This window comes from Chlamydotis macqueenii, chromosome 12 (assembly GCF_036417535.1).
Source record: "Chlamydotis macqueenii isolate bChlMac1 chromosome 12, bChlMac1.mat, whole genome shotgun sequence".
NCBI lineage: Eukaryota > Metazoa > Chordata > Aves > Otidiformes > Otididae > Chlamydotis > Chlamydotis macqueenii.
The window spans coordinates 9,050,824-9,073,060 of record NC_141567.1 but is presented as its reverse complement, the minus strand read 5'-3'; the positions used below and the strand labels follow the sequence as shown (position 1 = coordinate 9,073,060).

The 22,237-nt window shown below is 41.2% G+C and overlaps 1 protein-coding gene across 1 annotated transcript; it reads left to right on the top strand.

The window, feature by feature from the left end:
- The first annotated feature begins 17,858 nt into the window (after positions 1-17,858).
- On the top strand, positions 17,859-20,653 carry BCL2A1 (BCL2 related protein A1). The gene is made up of 2 exons (XM_010130841.2): positions 17,859-18,278; positions 19,778-20,653. The coding sequence occupies exons 1-2, from the start codon at positions 17,859-17,861 to the stop codon at positions 19,880-19,882; spliced, it is 525 nt and encodes a 174-aa protein (XP_010129143.1). The 3' UTR covers positions 19,883-20,653.
- The last annotated feature ends 1,584 nt before the right edge of the window (positions 20,654-22,237 follow it).

The window sequence follows — 22,237 nt, the reverse complement described above, 5'->3', positions numbered from 1 at the left end:
GAGACCTTGCTCTTGGAAGAGAGGAACTGGAAGAAATACAAACCATAAAACATAAGGTTATCTACTAACAAAACATCCCACTATAGTTCAAAATCAATATTAAGTCTTGAGTAAATCAAAGAAAGTAAAGCAAAGAAAATCATAAACATTGAAGACCTATGTATTAGTCCATATCTAACACCAAAAAAGTTACTTCTTTTCCAGGATTTTTTTTTCTTCAGTGCTACAACAGATTTTCTGCCTGATCTTGGGCAAGATGCATAACTCCTCTCTGCCATGATGTTAGACAATACTTCCTTACCTTATAATAGCTTGTGTTGCGAGTAGCTGAGTGTCAAAGAGTACTCATTCGACAGAATTATATCAGGTGCTGAAGAAGGGATTGGGCCTGCAAAAGGCAGATTAAAATGGGATGAGTTCAGTTGTCCTCGGAGTCAGTGGGAGCTGGGGGTATGGAAGATGCTCAGGCATTCTCAGGCTCAGTCTCGTGACATGGAAGCGTTTCCCTAACCAGCATACGGGGAGCAGGTCTAGCGTAGGGGCAAGTATTTTCACTCTTAATGCAGAGTGGATAAACAGATTAATTGCAAAAAAAAAAAATTGTTTGATTTCTCATTGGCACCACTTGTAGAAAATATTTCAGTGGAGTCAGGACTGATTCTTCTCGTGAGGAATGAGTTCCTGCTAAGGTCTTGGAAAATATTTGGGCAAAATTTCTAATGGGTCAGGTCCTGTGAATGACGGCATGGCAAAAAACAATCCTGCGTAAGCTTTGTTTGTTTAGCAAAGCAGAGTAGTCATCAGATGTGCAGCAGCTGCACCAGCATAGGGGCCCTTCGTGGCGAAGGGTAAGTAATGGTGACAGGGGCGAGCACCAGCAGACGGCTGGGCACGTTACTCCTTACAGCGTAACATATATAAAATTGAATAAGGCACAATGGGAAACACTGGAGAGTGGCAGCGTTTGGGAAGACACCAATATTTTGAATTAATTTGACGGCTAAATCAAGTTAATTTTTTTTTTTTATGAGTGGGTTTTACACCCTTTAAAATTCTTTCCACCCGTTAGCAGGAAAATAACATGGCCAGATCAGAACACCACCACTGACCATTTCTGTGCACAGACACGCATCTTCCACTTGCCGTTGAGCTCCCTTCCCTGGCTGATACCTTTATTGCCTTATGTGTACCAGAGAAACAACACTTCAGCTTTGCAGCACTCTTTGTCATGTCCAGGCAATTAAAAGAATGCCACTGCACCTGGTAGAACTACAAAAATGTCCTTATAAAAGTCTCAGCAGCATTTAATATTTTATTCATTGCTGTGTTGTCGTGTTTTGCCTGCAGTAAAACAGCCCCATGGCAGTGAGACATTACCACTGAGGGCTCACAAACATTCCCCCTTCAACGCGTTACTTCAGCTCAGTGACTTTTTTGTCCTTCCAGTTTTGGATCCTTGTTTTTAACAATCTTTCTGCTTTCAAGAAATAAAGAAAAGCCTTTATTTTGCTAGAAGCAGGGAACAAGAACAGGCTTTAAGCTTTCATCCCTTTTCCATATGTGGAAAAGACTGTCTGAAAACTTTATTTCCCAGGTAAATATATTCCATGTTTTAATCTCGTAATACCTGAATAATTGCCTTGCATATAACATTATCTCTACTGTTAGTGACTCAGGAACTAGAAGGAAAAATAAAACAAAAAACTTCATATATACAAAACAACATTGATGATAGTTTTATTACAGGTGTGGCAAGCCAAACTGCACAAGCACAGACATAGCTATTAAAGGAAAATTAGAAAGTTGCCAACACAAGCTGTTCAGAAATAAATTTTCAAGTCCCCCACAAAGCCATACAATTGGCTTACAGACTTTTGGTTTTCAAAATACAGGTTCAGTGTGTTCTTATTAGTTTTCACTTTTTGATATGCTGGGGAGTCACACGAAACCAACTTTATTTTACAAATGTGGAGGCTGAAAACTCTTTGGTTAAGAGAGATTATTGAGTGCTAACATGACTCCAGAATCAAGATATTTCAGAAAATTACCATCAAGGCCACACGGCCAGCAGTAACATTGCAAGATTTAGCATCGTTAGTCTATCCAATTCTCATAAACTAACTGATGTTCCCATACACACAGTTCCCTGTAGGCACACTATGTTTTTTCATCCAGCAACCTTGTCTCAGAGCAAAAAGACTCTATCTAGGACTTACAGACATCTTGTTGCACAAGGGGAAGCAAAAGCAAGTTGGGACATCATGAAATTCCCATTATGTTCCATGTATGCTCAGCTCATCCATAAATACATATGCAGTATGTCTGACTCATCCCCAAATCCTGGATGTGCGTATAGGAGCCCCAGGTAGAGATTGTGCCAACAGTGCAATAAGCAAGATGACTAACATCTATCATATGTAGCTTGTTTTCTTGTCTTTTTTTTTTTTTTTTCAAGGGAAGGACCGCATATCTTGGCAGGTACTATTAGCGCTCTCTTTGTATCCAAGAACACAAGCTCTAGGAATTGCATCTTGCACGGGAAGCAGAAGGCAGTGGTGTTTGTGACAGTGATGGAGCCCTCAGGGAATTCATTACTTGCTCTGGGATGGGGCCTGTCCCCTGCCCAGACAAGCTGCACTGATATCTTGCAGAATCCCATTTATCTGAGGGACGTGGCTGCTAGCTTGGTGTTTAGGCTGATGGCCTGGGTGATGGGATATGCCAAGTCCAGCCATTTCAGCATCTTCCTTTAACACTCAAAATTTACACTGAGAAAAGGAAAAAGGAGAGAAAGCTTGGAAGAGGACAATTCAGAATGATATTCAGTCTAACTCCACCAAGCTGCGTGAAGGTGATGAGATGAAATGAATATGCCAAGCCCATGCCATGGACAGTCAGCCACAGGCTGAAAGTGCAGTCTCAGGGGATAGTCCACCCTACATGACTTTCATCCAACACCAGCCCATTAACACAATTTTTAAAAGTCTCAGCAAAAGCAATCTATACCTTTTCAAGTAGTTTTATGTATCCAAACACTAAGTCATTGTCCTAATGAGAAAAGCAAAACCCTCATTTCAGATAGAAAATGAAAATCACTCATTTAGTTTCACTGAGTACATTCAGTGACAGCCCCAGAGTTGCCAATTCTGGCCATTAGGTCTTAGAATATTTCTTGTTTTTCTGAAAACAAGAAATTATGTGTGGCTCATGAAAAATAAATGCCCTGAAATTCTAGTCTTAATGGTTGCAAAGAATAGCTTGAAGACCTGCAATGGGTGTGCCTCACAAACTGAGAAAACCCAAAGGCAAACTGAAAATATGCATTTTATTGGTTTTGATCATCCTTGTGATTTTAAGTCATGCATGACTTTTCTTGGAGGCCTGACTCATGGCTTCTAAATGTTCATATGGGGCTGCAGTGTCCCAAGAAGAATGAAAAGCAACTGCAAGAGCTGTACTCAGATGACAGGTGTGGGGCAACCAGGCATTCTGTATTTGCCAGCAATTGCTGCTCCGTGTTGGCAACCGCGAGGAGTCTGACACTCTCGGTGTTTTATGGGAGCGGAGAAAGCTGATGAAGAGCAAGGAGAGGGGAGGAAGGATTCCTGCCTAACTTGAAAATAGGTGAAAGTTGATCCTGAGAAAAAAAATAAACTGAATCTAACTGCTACCGCTGTGTTAATGAACGGTTGGGAAGACAGGGAGGGAAGGCCTGTGTTTATATCGCAGAGCTGGTAATAAGGGATTCTTGTTCTCAACCCGATTCTGCCACTGACTCATCCCGCAGGGTTAGGCCTACTTCGGTTCTCACTTCAGAGTCGATTAGACTTAACTATAGACCCAGCTGCTGTCACATTTACTCATGAGTAACACTTTCTTCGCTGGTGACACTATTTGTGAAGGAAGAAACTCCATAGTTCCCAGAAGGTGAATGACTGAGCCTCGCTGTAGCAGCAGAAAAGATAAGAAGCATCCACAGCACAGAGGTGCTCTAAGGCTTAGCTAATTAGGCCTATGCCTAATGCATCTCTTAATTAGTTGAGCCATATGTAGATACCAGGATCAGTTACTGATCTGCTTCTCTCCAGGCTTTCCTTTGGGAACGAACTAGCAGGAACTGGGGAAGGTTTGAGAGTTGAGATCCCCTCAATTACCAAGCCCACCGACTCATCCCAACCGAGTACCTGGCAAGGTGACAGAGGACCACCTAGCCCCTCTCCCACGCTTAACTCTGAACCAGCAACACAGAGGGTGAAAAATTCACAATATCTTTATGGAGATGCTTCTAAAAATCCTTTTACCTAAGTGTAAACCCACTGTTTGTAGAAGTTCTGCCAGCCTTGAGTGCACACAGCATACCAACACCCAAACTCATCAGCAATCACTGACAGCACGAGAGTGCTATCCAGTAAACCCTTCCAGGGAGTTTTTCACGCTTAGCCAAATGCTTGAATTTTAAAACTTTATTTTTCAATCAATCAGTTGCATAGATCCCTGGACATCATTTGTTCAGGAGATTATTTGGTTAATACTAATAAATATTATCAACATTAAGATTTATTATTATTTAGAGGTGCCAATTAATATGATACATGCTTTTGTCAATGCCGGCACTGTGCCATGCCTCCATTCCACCTTGGAGGCATCCTTTGTAGAATGGCTGCAGCTCTGTTAGCAAGTACTAGACTTAGAAACTAAATCTGTTACAATTGTCTTATTGTGGCTAAGTTGTTTAAATATAAGAAGCAAACTTTTCTCTTGGTAACTCCTCAGATTTCAAATAAACTACATGTGGAGTGGATTTAGGCCAATGTCTCATTTGTGCTCTTATGGAGGCCCTCACATTTTTACTTTTGATCGGGAACATTTTGCATCATCTTCCTTTGCTCTCTGATCTCAAAGAAAACATTGCCTGCTAGACTTCCCAAATCCTAAATGATCTAGTTCACATTTATTGTCATTATTCCAGTACACAAAAATCAGGCTGGGCAGCTAAAGATCATCTGATATTAGACACACACTTCAGAACATACAGCTGCCATAAAACCCCCACCTTTAGGCTTACTAGCTCAGGAACTTCATGTCCCCCTTTTATTACACATCCATAACTTACAGCAACATAAAACCACATCATTGTTTTTCCTGATAATTTTGCCATCCTGCTATTTTATGAGCCAGTCGGTTGGTCTGTGCGCACATGCACCAGGTACTGTATCTTGACACAGGAACTGGATTATTGCCAAATAAAAGAGTCAGACTATTATTATGGCTAATATGCTAGAAGTGTTTGCAGTGGGTTTTTAAATAATCCTCTACATTTATATTGCACCATTCATCCTGAAGAGAATCAAGGTGCTGCGGAGGCTGATAATGGGTCTTTTTGCTCATTGCTAAAATGTAAGCGCTGTGAAGCTGGAGAAATAGTGACAAACAGCGTTAGCGAGTGCAGTAGGTAATGAAGCAAACAATAATATTGCCATTTGAAACTGCAAGCTAATTACTTGATTTGGAATTTGATGAGAACATAAGAGCTGATATGCTGCCGCTTGTAAAAATATGCCCCAAAGTATTTTTGGGTCGTTTCATCACTTGTGAGTGATGGTACTTCCACCAGCATTAGGTTCCCTGTCATCACACTTGGCACGCTATTCCCAGCTGAACCCAGGGACAAGATTATGGCTTGTATGGCAAAAAGTTTCATTTCTGGCAGCGTACGAGTGTCTCTGGAAAATTTCCTAAGTAGTTCAGTGACTTGTGAAGCCCAGCTCCCTTTGGCTTAGGAGAACTTGAGCATGCACAGCTTTACTCACTACAGCCCAAACACATGATGGGCGTGGGAAGGTGCCTGACAGGCAGCCTTCAGCCAGGGACGTGTAGGCGCTTTGCTGATGTCTGAGTTGTAATGCAGATAATACCACACTATTTAACAGACAGAGAATCTCTCCTAAATGTGGTAGGAGGCTCTGTAGCATTCTAGTGGACTTAGAGATTCATTGTTAGTGCATGCCCAGTCTGCTCTAACTTCTGCTTGAAGGATAGGAAGATCACAGTTGAAAATGTGGAAGGTGATAAATTCTTCTATTACGTAATTTTTATATTCATTGTGTTGCTAGATATAGTTATGAAAAGACATAGTTATTATCTGAAATAGCAGATAGTTCTTGACAGACTGTCCATATGTTGCCTAGATAACCTATCATTATATGAATGGAACCATACCGCAAGGGAAGACAACTGATGAGACCTTCCCTTTAAAAATTATTGCCAAAGGCAGATGGGAAATACCAAAACAGCACACCCCAAAGCTATAATCTCACTTACAGGGAAGATAAGGGGAAATTCACTATATAAGTAATGGTTTGTGTCCAAACTGGATCCAAACAAATTCTTCGCAAATTAAAGATTATCTAGATCCTATAGTTGAGTGTCATTTTTGAAGCTGGGGCCCAACTCAGGAGTTGCCCAACTGGACTCTTTGGATCTAGGGTAAGAAAGGTGCATTCCTCGCAGCAGGATAAAAGCTGGATTTGTGGTATAGGCTTTGGATCCATTGCAGTGAGCACCGATGTCCCAGGACATTTTTATTTATTTTTATTTTAACACCAGTCTCCTCCCCTCACTTACAGTGCTGGGAAACGAGATATTTGCATGGCAGTGCTGTATTTTCTCTCTGGCTCCCATGCATCAAGCATGGTATGTCAAACAGTTTCAGATAGTGCTGAAATGGTGAACTTCTTATCTATCATTTTGGTTGTTTAACCACTGAACCTGCTGCAAAATACACCAGTGGTACAGAACAAGCTTTCACTGAATATCAAACAACATTACTGGCAATTCAGATAGCTCCAGAGTCACATGCAAGAATCATCTACCGAAGGCTCCGGTGGATGAGTGGAATTGATTTATAGTAAGGCAGCAATAAAGATTTGCCTCTGCCGTAAAGACGGTTCAGCTCTCACATCATAGCTCCTACACTGCTTCAAACTGACACCCGGGTTAAGGACAATGAAAAGGGTGTTTGTCCATCCTGATCCATTGAACTCCAGGTGGCAGCAGTTCAGATTCTGCTTGATGAATAGTCAAGCTGTCTTTGCAGGAGGGAGGAGAGGTGGGAGAGAACAGCTTCTGGGTGGAGGAACCACAACAGTTGGTTGCAGGGCAAGTCATCAGCATGTGTGAATCAGAACACCCGTTCTGGATGATTAGATCTCTGCAAAACCATTAAAAGGAATAAAAGAATAAAGCTGTGGGGGATTTGTCTAACTAGCAGAGTCTGTCTTAGCTCAGCATTATGAATCAACTGCAACACCTACCTGGGGAAGTTACTAGATGGGCTACAGGACAACCAACCTAGAGCAGAACCCCTTTGTAGCACTGGTGGCTAAGAAATAAATACTGTATTTTTGCTTGTAAACAGAGCACATTTGGTCTGGATTCAATGAAAGCAAATAACCCTGCAGCTTGGAAGTGACGTTTTTACTGAGCCACTTTTCACAGCAGAACACCCCTTTCAGTGTATTATTCGAGTTTTAAATGTTTGTCTCTGCACTCCTATCTTGTCAACATCACCAGGAATCAGGGAATACGTTTGCTAAAACTGAACCCTACTCCAGGGTGAGAGCTTCTGGACCAGACTTTGTTTTCCAGCCCTGCTTCCTCAGAAGATGACAGAAGCAATCATAGCTCTTTAGAGTTGAAATGGCAGCTCTACATGTTGGGTCCTGCAGCTGCATACTACCTCTCTCCACAAAGGAGGATGCGCTATCAGTAAAACTTAAACACGTGCACGTGAGGCTGCAGGACAGGGCTTTAAATCTGCAGAAAGGAAGAAAGGACTGGATTGTGTGGAGGTTTTAGGATGAAGACATTTATGTCTCAAAGCAACACAATAGCTAGAGATCTCAATGCACCTAAAATGCCTCCCGATTTCACAAGAGGCCATGGTTAACGTAGAGAGCCTTGGCTGGCCAGGAATTAATACAGTAAAAGCCCAGTTATTTGCTTTGTTGGGTATCCAGCTGGACACCACGAACAGAAAACCTGATTATGTCACGCAAGTGTGTTGTGCTTTTACCTTCTAAGGGAGATCAGTTTCTATTACATTACAAGTTAATTAGCCATAAATGTAGCTTATTGCTATTCCAATTATTTCCAATTTTCCATTTGCAAAACGTTACATACTGCCAGAACTATTTCTTATTTTAAACTGAGATTTCTACCCTTTTATTTTAAACCATTTTGGAGAGCTACAGAACAAATTAATTTAGTACACTAAGCACAAAAGAATCTGACCATGACTGATTAGGAATCCACTCACAAACTGACTGTCCAGAAAAAGCAATTAGCAACTAACAAAGGACAGACTAAAAAAGCAATGTTGTTCTACACCAAATTTCCAGATTATACAGAAGTAGCTTTAGTCTAAGTGGTTAAAAAGGAAAAATGTTTTCAGGAGCAAGTACCTTGGATCAAAGATCAATGCACAAGAAAACAAATTGCCTCAGAGTGTGGTAACACAGTTTAACAGAATAATTTTATAGCTAGCAAGCCTTACTGTGAAAGAAAAATGATTTGAAGAGATGAACTTGATAAAACTCTCTTTCAGATTGCCTCACAAGCACTCAGTCTTTGGTGACTTAACCAAAGAATGTCCAAAGAATTATGAGTTCCACATCTTTGGCACCTCTAAGGCAGATCTATCTGCTATCTACAGTGTCCTGCAGCAGAAAAATGAGATCCAACAGGCATCCATACACATCCATACATATATATATATATATAGATGCCAAAACCAGCATCTCACTCTACAAGATGCTACATTAGACTATATATTAAAATTAGCACCTAGGCCTGGCTGAGCTCAAGGTCCCAGCATGCTGGCTGCTGTACAAATAAACAGCTCCACCAAGTTCCGACAAAGGATAGAAGAAAACAAATATTAGGGCTCTGACTCATACACAGATGGCAAATGACTGGAGCAATGCGGCTTTGAGTCAGCTCTTACCTGCCTCAGCTCATTTTGGCTTGTGACCACAGACTTCTTGTCATCAATAGCCTGGGCTAAGTCACCCCAGCATAACCCAGACCAGCCAAGGCACACACAAAAACTCCCCTGAACAGGCTTCCTTGGGAAGGCTGCTAAATATAGGCGAAAGACACACACCTGAATGTAATTCTCTAATTTCTTCTGTTGTAGAAGCAGGGAACTGAGTCATAGTGAGACCAGTAGTTTTCTCAAGGTCATGTAGGAAAGCTGTGGTGTGAGTAGAAAAATTACGTTGTATGTGCTGAATCAGCAAATCTTTTGGAGAAGCCCATTCCACAGATGGAGAAACCAAAGCTCAGAGAGCTGAAGGGGTTTGCCAGCCCATAGGAACACCAAGTTCTATACCAAATATAATCATAGAATGGTTTGGGTTGGAAGGGACCTTCAAAGGTCATCCAGTCCAACCCCCCTGCAAGGAGCAGGAACGTCTTTGACTAGATCAGGTTGCTCAGAGCCTCATGACTCTAGACTTTGTGGCTTGTCAGTTTGTGTGGAGAGCACTGGTCCCTGCCAATACATCCAACTAACAACTGAGTTGTACTTATGTGAGACAACAACTCCCGATCCCCTGTAGGCAGCCAGAAAAATGAGCTCCCTCTGGAACTGCAGCGGCCATTTATTAGCTCAGGAACATAAAGGAGAGATGTAAAGCAAACTAATTACATTTGATGGGGGCTTTTTGGATCTGGGTTCTGAGCTGGAAAATAGATTGGGGATGGCTCTTTATTGTCAAGCCTCCAAAAGGAGATTAAGAGCAAAGGAGAAACAAAGATGTTACTATCATTTAGGTTGCTTGAGCACTGGCCATTGGAAATGTGTTGCTCATTGAGTGATTAACAGTTATCCAGCACGAAGACCAAATAAAAACCTTGACTAACTCAGTCAATCCCATTCTCTCTGGTCTTGCTGCATTAACTCATGTGAAGCTGGTTGTTTTATTTACTGCTGCTCCTTAATATCATTAGTCTGCTTGTGATGTCATGTTTCAAAATCAGGAATAATTAAGAAAACATAAGACCTTTAACTAAGGTTCTTTTCTCTTGAAAATTGGTAACTTTAGGTTTCATTTAGCTCCCTGTAGCTAGATTCACATCCCTGCACAGATGAAGTTACCAAAATCAATGGAGCTTTGCTGAGGCACAGGGGGTCAGTCTGTGCAGAGCTCCTCTGACTTCATGAGCAAAGCACTCACGGCTGAGTCCAAGGTTCCATCTGCATTTGGGTTTAAAAAGGTTTCTCGGCTCTAGAATACACTGTGAAAGCCCTTGATTAAGCCATTATGATGTATAATTTCCTGGCATGCCAAGAATCTAGTCCCAGACTGATACACAGGCAAGTCTGCTAAGGACGAATGGCTATTCTGGGGTTTTATTGTGAAAACTCCAAATGGCGTACACTGAAGTGCTGGTACGGAGTTTGCTTGCTGTTGCTACCGATAGCCATTAAAATGCCTCACAGATTAACTGCAATCATGCTCACTGTTGCCTAATGAAAGACTATCACGGTCCCACTCCTGCTGTTTTGTGAAGCCAGTGGGCTTTGTGTCTGCTCAGCACTTCTCGCCACGCTCAGCGAGCTGGGGCAGGAAACCCCTCCTGGCTTTAATGGGTGAAAAACCCAGCGCAAGGCAATCCCTGCTCCTGACTGGGGCACTGAGGTGCTGCTTTATTGCCTATAACAGTCAGCACAAATAAGTAAATGCTTTTCATTGAGATTATTTGAAAGGATCTAAAAGAACTTGGCTTTCTGAAAGACGGAGCGTTTTAGAGCCGGAGCACCGGTATTAGCATCATTGCTAACACGCTTACAGTGTCTGTGCAGGCTTAATTCCCTAGATGAACCAGGGGCTCTACACACAGCCATGGCAAGGAAGTGATGGGAAATGTAATTCAAAGCACAGAGCACTGTAAAGTTATACGATTAAAAAATGAGCTCCAAAGCAAATTTCTTCCTGCTTTGGTTAAAGAATGGCAGCACGTTTGGATAACTAGTCATGGTAGCATCAGCTTCCTCGACACTTATTTAATGGGACGTCATTTTGCTTAAAAAGATTGAGGGGATAGTATTACATGCTCAGACAGCACAGCAATTGATGTGGTATAAATACCTGGGGAGACAGATTAGTTAGCTATTTCTGCTCACAGCCTTCTCCTAGGAGCACAGAAATTCCATCTCAGCGTGCTTTTTTGGAGGATCAGAAAATCATAATAAACAGAAGGATAAAAATATACCATGGGAGTTACAGCTAATTTCTTGCTATAATTTGCAGCAATTTACACACAGTTATTGTGGGTTTGAAAATACTGCACAGTGCCAACAGCAGAGTGGCTGCTGAAATGGTGCAAATCAGAAGAATGAGAAATTCAGTTTGGATTCACAAGTTCTTCCTTGCAGTTGACATATGCAGGAGATTTTATTCTACCATACACATTCCAGTTTCTTAGGCTATAGGTGGATGGAATAAGCTTCATACCCACTGCTTTTAGACTTCAGAAAAGTCCTGTGAAACGGTAATGTAGCCTGTGTCTTCTTCAAACGTTAGATGAAGGTGGTTTTTTTTTAAAAAAAAAGGGCTGTAAATAGTAGGCACTAGCACCACCACATTTTCATGCAAGTACGCATTTGAGAAGGTAATAAAATTGTAGCAAAATTACTGAAATAGGCTTCAGAAATGTGTTTATATAAATATTTATTTCCAGCATATGAAAATTACTGTAGTCTCATTACACATTAATTTCCTTAAACATAATTTCTATTCAAAGATCTGGACTGATTGTAGAAGAGGAAAATATCTGTCCACTGTATATTTGTATTTTTGTCCATTTTTATAACTTAAAATAATTCAAAACAATTTGAAAGGGGAATAAAAACAAATGTGCCCCCAGACTGGAACCCTGCATATAAAACAAGCTAAAGATGAGTTATGAAGCTCCATGAAAAGGGATTTATAGTAGAAATACCAGTGTTGCTACAACCCTCTTTTATAGGGTCATCAACAGAGAGGATATATAAACGGGGGTAAAATGATTTATTAAAAGAATACATTATCTTCTAAAGGAAAGATACTTAATCTGTGGATCACTAACACTTGACCCAGTGCAAAGGTTTCCTGTAGTAACAGGAGCAGATGCAGGCTTGATTTAAATGAGGGAGAAGTACAGGAGCAGATGCAGGGCTGATTGAAATGAGGGAGAAGCACAGAAGCAAGCACGCTCCTGGGAGGGCTGATGGAGAGCACCGCAAACCTCCCAGGCATCTGGGTAAATTGTACCTGGTGAAGTGAGCTTGGATTTTAAAGCAATTTATTTTAAAAACACGAGATACGTAAGGTTCCCTTGGAAAATCAAACAGCAAAGAATTTAAAAGCATGCCTAACTTTAAACTGTTCCTGGCCTTACTGAATAGCTGCAATTTTTTTCAAAGGTGTCTGAAAGAACTGGGCACCTGTGTTCTATTCACACTCAGTGGAAACTCTTTACCTAAATCTTGTTTAAATTTTGAAAATCTCATCCAGTGGGACTCTTTGTATGCTAAGTAAGGCTCAGACATCTTACTGAAATGCTGTCTCACCACATTTTGAATGTCACCACCATTTAAAGTAGCTTTAAAGCACCGGTGCAGCTGATGTTGAATGCCTGTCTCTCCTGACGGCATTATGTTTTCAGAAGACAGAGCTCTGACCCAAAGCTGCAGATCAATACACAAATGGACTTTGTGCATGCTCACGTTGCACCTGCCACAGCAGAAACAACCAAAAGTCAAGACCACCCTTGACTTGTAGGTGTGAGGGACACACAATGTTTTGGTTATCAAACTGAGGCATAAGCTCTTGAATTCTTATTTCATTAACATTCACAGGCAGATGACTTTTTTTTTTTCCTTCTGGGAGCACGTATTTTCAGCAGTGAAGCTGGCTTCAGCAGACAGTGCTTCTGCTGGCATCTGCAAGATCTTGCTAAGCTTCTACCAAGACTTTACTTGTTCATGCTCCACTGTCTGGCAAGCTTAGGGAGCCTTACGTTTCTGCGTCTCAGTGCTGAGAACTATGCCTGTTCAAATTCTCCTAATCCTAGATAAACATTTGGAAAAGCTTATGAGAATGTAGAACATGTGTCTACACACATGCACATGATGGCACATGGCACATGCATAGTGGAGCAGTGTGTTTGGCTGCCCTTGACTCATGAGTATGAGAGAAGCTGGGATCCAGAAGAAGCCAAGTTCTGAGTTGAGATGAGTTACCAGAGGAAGTGACAAGGCAGCAGCTGAACCCTGAGTAACATGGACAGACGTGGCCCTTCCTATAGTTCCCTTATGTTGCTGGAGTGCTATAGAGGAGTCATAAGGGGAGCAGAGTGGCCTCTCAGAGAATTCTTCTCATGCCTGAGCGTTGGAGTGCCATGGTGTGCATCTTCGTATGATCCATCCTCCCAGCCTTTGATATATGTAATTTTGGGAGCAGGAGAAAGTTTATGCCATATTGGTGAGCCCTCAGTCATTCTGGCCTGCACCACAGCTCAACAGTAAGCTGGAGTAGCTACTTGCTTTGTTTATGTTGGGGACCAGTTTGGCTTTCCAGTTGGCCCAGAATCTCTCAGTTAGCCCAGAAGATGCAAAAACCAGCAACATCCTCCTATCCTGCCTGGAGCCTGTCTTCTGCACTACATGTACATCTCCTGAGATGCACAGAATATAAGCTGGCTCTAAGTCTCTCCTTCAATTGCCACAGAATTTGAGATCCAAGATCTTGCTGCAGCTATTTCCTATTCTGTCTCCATCCTAGAAACATTAGGAGATGGGCTGAAGTGTTTTAGAATGAACTGCTCCCAAAACTTTTCATGGAGATGACCTTTCCCAAGCTTTGGACTGGAGACTTTTGTGCTTATCAGCTGACAGAATTCTTCAGGAAATACAATTAATACTTATTAATTTAGATCATTACAGGGGATGAGTCCCACTGCTATTGTATTTTAGTGTTTTCCTGAATATAGAATCTCAAAGCACAGAAGACTTGAAGAGATCCAGGGAGGGAACAGGGATTTCTCCTGCGCAGGGCTCCTTCCTCTGCGTGCAGCCAGGCCGGCTGCGACTAGGTGGCAGCACTCCACTGGGCAAACTGCCTCTGCCTGTCACACCAACCAACCATCGCAGCTCACGGAAAAGCCAGCTTGCATATTCCAATATTCAGGAAAATAGAGGGTAAATAAAAGTCACCAAAGCCTGCTGAAGTCTTATATCAGGGCTGTGCAGGACAGCTGGAAAGCTACAAGTGGACTGAGCTGTTCTTTTGCAATGAAATCCAATACCACACAAAAATCGCCCTGGTTTGGACATCAAAAAGGGAAGAAAACCAGAAAAAAAATTGATAAGAATTCTCTCAAGGCTTCAGACTGTTCCTCCAGACAAAGCTCAGCTGCCTTAGAAGAGCTCACAGTTCGCACATTCACCTGGAACTGGAACAACTCTGGCAAGGCAGATGCAGCATGAATAGCTCAGCGGAGCTTTTGCCATTTTGGCTTAGTTTGTCTCGAACACGATGAGATAACATCGTCTCTCACAAGTCAATTTTATGAGGATCTGTCAACTCAGTTCCCATCTGTTCTGGAAAATAAGCCTTTTCAGGTTAGGGTAGGATGTGGAGTTAAATTCAGAGAGCACAGACTTAAATTAAAGTATCTGAAGCCCCTTGCTATGCCAGGTAGCGAGGAGAGGGTTTGCATTTGAGCTTCCATGTCAAGCTGGTTTCTGCTTCAAACCTTTTATTAACGCTAATCATTTATGAAAGACAAAGTATATGCAGCAGAGAGGAAAAGGAGAAAGAAGCAATGCACTGTATGAGAATACACTCTGCAGCAGTGGGGAGACAGAGCAGGTAGGAAGAGAAGCAGAGATTCATTAAGTTAAAGGTATTCACTTACAACTAGAAAATGTTAATAAAGTCTGGTAAGAGAAAGGAAGGCCCTGCCTAATGTAGAAAATGAGAATCAGAGTGTTAGAGTGGTGTAATCCAGGACAGAGATCCCCGAGCTGATTTCTTACAGTGCTTGGAGGTGACCATTCGAGCTGGGGAAGATCGGGCTATGCACTCTGGTCTGATTCTTTACGTATATAGATACATAATACTGTCATTGCTACGAAACATCCAACACTTGGAATTGCACCCCTTGCTATATGCTATTGAAAAGCAAATATAACATCGAAATCGGTAAAACTGGAGCAGCTTCAACAGTCACATCCTGAGCTCAGGTCAGCGGTGTCACAGCTTGCTGTTAGAGAGTCTGCTCGGAGCTGCCAGCCCCTCCTGGGAGCCGAGTGCTGAGCTTCACCTTACAGCCCTTTTAGAGATCAAGAGACTGTAAGTGGCAGCATTTACACCAACATTGCCAAGGTATTAACATTGATTTCTTCCAATAATGGTGACATATTCATAGCCTTACTTCATCATCCTTCTCAGAATCCTAAATGCTCCACTAATGAAGAAATACCTGCTTCTGCCTCTGCTCTGCCGCTGTCGATGGTGAAGAAAACAAAACTTGTCTCCTTAGGTATTGTTCACTCTTCTCATATTCAACTATTACTTATATTGACAAAGAATACAAAAAGCTTTTCATTAATCAATTATTAAGAGAGGTGAGAGTCATCTATAATTTCAGACTGTGCTATACAGAAAAAGGATTCCTGTGATTTTTCCTCAAGTACCTCTCAGCCCTGTTTGCAGCAAGTGTCTGACAGGAGGGAAGGTGTCTAGGTAGAGCAATGCCATCCCTCTGCCCCGGAAATTTCTGCCCACATTTAGCTGAGTTGGGAAGAGTTAAGGACTGTTAACATACTTTGGTTTTTTTTTTTTCCATTTGCATTCCTCATAAAATGTTGGCAGTTTGCTGAAATCATGAACATAACAAAGGCAAAGCCAATCTAACAGCTCTGCCAAAGCAGCAGCTGCAGGTATTGGATAGAGGACACCTCTGAACTTTCAAAATGAGCTTTGGTAAAAATGTGTGTGTGTATGGACGAGGGGAGAGCTAGCGTCCCAACCCATTCCCAGTCCTAGCATCGCATCCTTCCCTGAGGGTAATATCTAACATGAGTTTTTTCCAGCTCATACTGCTCTCCTAAACCCATTCTCTCTCAAAAGTGAACACAGCACCAAGCCACATCTTTCTTTGCCTCCAAGAGAAAGTGAGGGAAAACCTTCCTGAATCACTGAAGAGACTGATGTCTTTGCTACGCTGGTGATAGCTTGAGGTTTCAAACCTTGCTATGCATGGAAGACTACTGTGTCATTCTGAGCTAGACTCATCAGAAGAAAAAAAATGAGAAGAAACTGGAAACTACCGTGGTCTACTCTGTGTGTTTCTGTGATGTCAGAGCAGTAGCATACACATTTCCAGGAGCTAGCTCAGGTTAGCAACATACTGACCCCAGAGCTGTATCACTGTCTAGTATGATTAGGTGCCAGTGCTACCCTGACATCTGAGACTCAAGCCCTATACTAGCCATCAAGCATGTAGCCTTGCTCATCTTCCATAGATCTGAGCATCAGGGAGTGCCCGGGACTGGAAACAAGCTCACTGCCATCCCTGGAGCAAAGAGCTGTTGGTGTGTGGGGCTATAAACACCTTTTGCTTTCAGGGAAGGAGGAGGCATGAATGAGACAGTCAGAAGTAGAGGGATGAAGACAGGGGGATGGAGAAAGAGAAAGTGTTCCAAACATCAAATTGCTTGCTGCCCTGAAGCCTTCGCAATGGGGTGAGGCTTTCCACAGACGCATCCTGACCCTCTAGCATGATCAGTTTGCCTCAGGAGATGTTTGTAAGGAAAGAGTGGGCTAGGCGCCTCTGTCCCTTCTCCCAAAAAAAATAATTGCTTGACTGAAAATTTGAATCTAAGAGCAGTTGCTGTAGGTATCATGATACTTCTTTGTTATCTGTCATGAAAGATGCAGATGGTATCATACATGACTAGCTTGGCCCCTTATTCTCCATCCCATGTTCTGACATGCTGACTGCATTAGCATTGTCTTTTATATAATAATGTATTTTACAGCAGAACTCCCTGTGGGGGAAAGAAATCTTTGAAGCTACTCATTCAAATCTTCAAAGAAGGACCTTGAAGAGCACTCACAGAGTGAGTATGGGAAAGTTTGCAACCAGGGATAATGCTATAAACCTGCCTTTCCCCTTTTTCCATCCATGCTTGTACCACTGCTGTGTTCCCACTTTTTGCAGTTAAGATCCCAGAGTGCTGAAGAAAGTTTATCCATTCTACCATCCTGTTGCAAATGCCTACCAGTTTCTTTAAAAAGTTGTGAACCAGGAAAAACCATAAACCTGCAATACAGATTGCAGCCTTAAGCTCTGGCAATGAAGAGACTGGAGTAGGGGAAGATGGGGGTGGCGGTGGCTGCGTGCTCCTCTAGCATACACCTTTTAGGCATATTTTTTCAAGCCAAATGCCTAACCTTTGCTAGTGTTACATAGCAAAAGTCCCACCGAAATGCCAATTTATACTGCTAAAGAATGTGGTAAAAGCTGGTAGATTTTAGTTGTGGAATCGTACTATTTAGAGAAATAATAAATCACTCAAGAAGGCACGTTTTCTCCGCTTGAGCAGACGCTTTTTCTTTCATTTCCGCTGACATATTCCACAACCCACACAATCATTAAGTCACTAGGTTTTTTTACAGGAACTTCTGTGGTAAAAGCAAAAGATTCCATCAAAATCAGATGATACAAAGTTGTGTGCATGTCCTGTGGCTGCTCATTACTGACCCTGATTAAGAGCGGTGCACTGCTGCCTGCCTTTTGTTCTAATGGAAACTGCTGAGTTCTATTACGTTTATTACTTAGCTCAAGATTATCTGCAATATGTGCTTCAGGAATCACATCTCGGACCAGCCCAAACCAGGGTTGCTCATGTCTTGCGAAACATTGCATCTTCTCTGCAAGATCAAACCGAGGAGGCTCTCAGACCGTTCTTGGACAGGATTGATATTACCTCTGTAGCTGTTGCCAAGAGAATTTTCAATGGTGTCATGGAAGAAAAATTTGCTGATGGAAATACTAACTGGGGACGAATTATGACCATATTTACGTTTGGGGGTCTTCTGACTAAGAAGCTTCAAGAGCATGGAGTTCAGCTCACTGGAGAGGAGAAGGAGCAGATTTCTTATTTCATCACGGAGTACATAATAAACAACAAAGCTGAATGGATAGATGCGAATGGTGGCTGGGTAAGTTTCTCATTTTCCACCAAAGTCTACATTAGGAGATTTTGTTTAATTAAGGGAAACTGTTGTTACTGACACTGTCAAAAACATTTTATTCAGGGTTTTATTTGGTGGTTTAATATCTGATGTCTGTAATGTGTCCTTGAGACTTACAGTGAAAGCTTTGCTTCTGCTTTAAATAGAACAATGCTAAAAGACAAATTTATTTTAAAAAAGGCACTTTCTGTATATGTAACGGTTGAAACTCTAGAGTTAGTCTCGAATCATAGGATCATATGATAATTCAGATTGAGAGGGACCTTAGGAAATCATCTGCTCCAGCCTCCCTCTCCAAGCAGGTTAAACTATGCATGCCATGAAATTTCCCATTATTAAATCTAAAATTAAGTGGCACCCTATGATTAGTGTAGCAATTTTGCCTCCATAGAGGAGTTGGTCCAAAAATACTGAAGTTTACCTGAAGAATACACAGGTGTGATCCTCACAGCTGAAGTCAGTACTTTTGCTGTGGATTTCAACAAAGCCATTATTTAATCCCCTAAATCAGTTTTACTTAAATAAGTTTACAGGTAAGTGCAATTGGGGTTAAATCTCTTCTGTTTGGACTGAGATAATCCTAGAACTTCCATCTATCAATGGTCAATGCTGACAAAAGCATTTGTCAATATGTGGATTATTTTGCCAAGCTGCTGAAATTCCCGGCTGCCAGGAGAGGGGAGGTCCCTTTTGCTTTGCAGAGTTTCATCACGCCAATACTTTTGCCTTTTGCAGTTAGGGGAAGCAGAGAATCAATGACATCAGAGTCAGTTATTTCCCTGGTACTTTTTTCCTTTACCTATATGTAAACGTTACTTTCTCTTTCCACCCACTCCTCTCTCGTCTCACTTCTCTTATATTTCCTATTTGCTATTACTTTTTTCCCTCGCTTGTTTTCCAGCGTCTTGCTTTTCCTTTTTTTCTTTTTGCTTGTTTTGCTCCTTCTCTGTCTGGCAGTTGTAAAAAAAGGTGATAGCGAGTCATGGCCCCTTGATGCATCAGATTTACCGCAAAGGCTTCTCTCTCCATCTCTTTCAAATAGAGTCAATTTTATTTAAGAGAAGTATCAACTCCCGGCAACATTCTGTCATAATATGTGGCTCATAGTAGTAGAATAAGGAGGCTTAAGGGAAGATATTTGTAAGTACATTACTACATCAGAAACACAGTTCTTGTATCTTCCTTTAAGATGTGGGCTTAGATGATAACAGTTCACATTCGTTTTCTATTTACACAGCGAGGGCAGAGTCTTGACTTGGAGATAAAACAAACGTTCAGAAAGGTGCAGCTATTTTCAGCTACTGTTTTTAAAGACCTATTCATCTTTTGGAGGGAGACCTCTGAAAACCTGTCCTTCTGTGCACAATGGTGTAGCATTCTGTTAATGTGATACTAGCACAGAGTGGTGTGTTTTTCCTGCACGTTATTTTTAAGCTGTCCCTAACTGTGCATGTTCTTTTCCATAGGAAAATGGCTTCCTAACAAAGTTTGAAAGAAGATCACTACTATCTTTCTCCAAAATTACAGCCATGTTCATAGCTGTTTTTTCCTTGTTCAGAGAGTACTACTGAAATAAATGGACCTGCCATTCACATATAATGTAGATATTGCCACAAGCTTCATTGCTAAGCTTTCTTCCAAGCAATATCAACACGAAATTTTTCTTGCATAATTTATTTGTATTTATTTTGACTAAATACAATGTTTAACATGCTAACCTAACTGCCAAACCTGAAGATGAGATCTCTCAGAAGAGGAATCGACACAGCATCACGCAGCAATTCAAGTCAACCTTTCCAGGCAGGACTACTTCGAGAGAGAAATCATTCTCCACATCCAGACAGCTCTTGGGATCTCTGTTGCACCTCCATGAAAGGACGTTGTTCTACTGAAATACAATCCAATGGGTTAAGAAACAAGTTTTAATGTCATTTGTTTTGTAAATGAAATACTACTGTAATGCATTTTATTGCAATCTTTGCATAAGCAAAAGAAGGGGCAGTTCTGTGAAGAAAAAGGAAATTCAAATTCCAATGTAAAAATAGGTACAAGTTACTGACACAGACTAAGCAATTTTTACAGGAAAAACAATCTGTGGAAGCTAGCAACTTTAAAATGTGCCCTCACTTATTGTTAATGCAATGGTATGTTTCTTTGTTGTATTTTTTTAATTGCTTATATCTACACTGAATGTTCTTTCAAATTTGTGTAACATAGTCAGCTGGCTGAACTTTTTTAAAAATTAAATGTTTTTAAATAGGCAAGTACATTTTTTTTTTAAATTAGAAATTTGTGTAAATACACTAATATTTTAAAAAATACATTAAAATATGTATTTTAAAGTCTTATGATTGGTCTAATTTCTTTCAAACAAATTGGAAGATGAGAAAAGGTCTACCTCAGTAAGATAACTCTTAGAGAAGCTATCAGCTGGAGAATCCCAACAGTACATGGGTTTGACCTGAAGCCCATGGATGTCAAGACTTTAATTTTCTGTTATACTTCTTAAATATTATGTGGTAGCTTGTGTAAGAAACAGAAAGCTTGTGGCAAAAATAAATGAACTGGATCAGCTCTGATGACAGTAATTAAGTGCTTTGGGATACACTGCAAAACTCAGCAAATTCATGAGTAGGACCTCACAGACTTCCAGGCTTTTATAGTCTGGGGCAACTATTGTTTTGACTCAAATTCCATTTGCTTTCAAAGGTTAAACACTAATTCTTCAAAAATTAATTCCAGAAGGGTTTTTTTTTTTTTAGCTGTAGTGACTCTCCTACATCAGGGAGCTAAGGCTGAATCTAACACTCTTCTTTGTAGATGTGTTGGGAGGTGAACCAAACTGAGGCAGCAGTTGCCTGTGGCACGCAACAGCATTACACTCTGAGACAAATCCTCTAGACAATCAAGGCTTTATCATACCAGGAGAGGGTAGCAGTCTCCATCTGGTAATGGGTTCTCCATCTTTTATTTCATCGTAAGAAGTTTTTTACAGGGAAGAACAATGGAACAACCTCCTCAGGGACATCGTAGAGGGTTTTCTGGGGGTTTTCAAGATGCAATTGGGCAGGGTGCTAGATAATATCATCTAGACTCCCTTTCCCATGAAGGGTTGGACCAGATGATTTTTCGAGGTCCCTTCCAAGCTGGGCTGTTCTGTGATTCCATAGTCTAACTTGGTGGGTTTAACTACAGAACATAGATGTTAACATTTGCTAGGATCTGTGTTGCTCCCTCACTCTCTCCCTCCCCTATAAAAACAAGAAACATTATTTCGCATGTACAGCAGGACTGCTGAGATAAACTTCATTGCTGTTGAAGAAAAGGTAGCAGCAGCCTGAAGGCAAGGGACAGCTAAAGGAAAATGTCCACCCCCAGAACAGCTACAGAAGTTCCTGTCAGAAATAACATTTTAAAACATATTTTGACATATATTTATTAATTTGTAGTCTAACATTTAATTGTAAGAACAGTAATTCTTACTCAGTTCCTTTTTGTGCACTATTGTAAGCACATATTTTAGTAGCTAACACCAGTCTATTTATACCATGTTCACTTCCTTCTACACTAATCTAGTGACCTATTTTACATTAGGGAATACATTTTTTTAATTAAATATAAAAGGCTAACTTAGCCTTTTCAAAATCTAGGTGATGCAATAATTTTAGAACTTGCCCTCATACCAAGGCCTAGGTTTAAACAAAAGAAGCCTGGATCATTAAGAGTCCAGGGAGCTCTACATTACCTGCACCAGGACAAAAACGCCATTCGCTATGCATTTAAGAGCAAGAAAAGGGATGATGAGAGACACCACCCGGATTCTAAACATAATAAAACGCCTGAAAACAACAGGGCTATTAGCTAAGTCTTTTTATACAGTACAGATATGCTTTGTTAACTGTCACAAAGTTATCTATGCATGACAC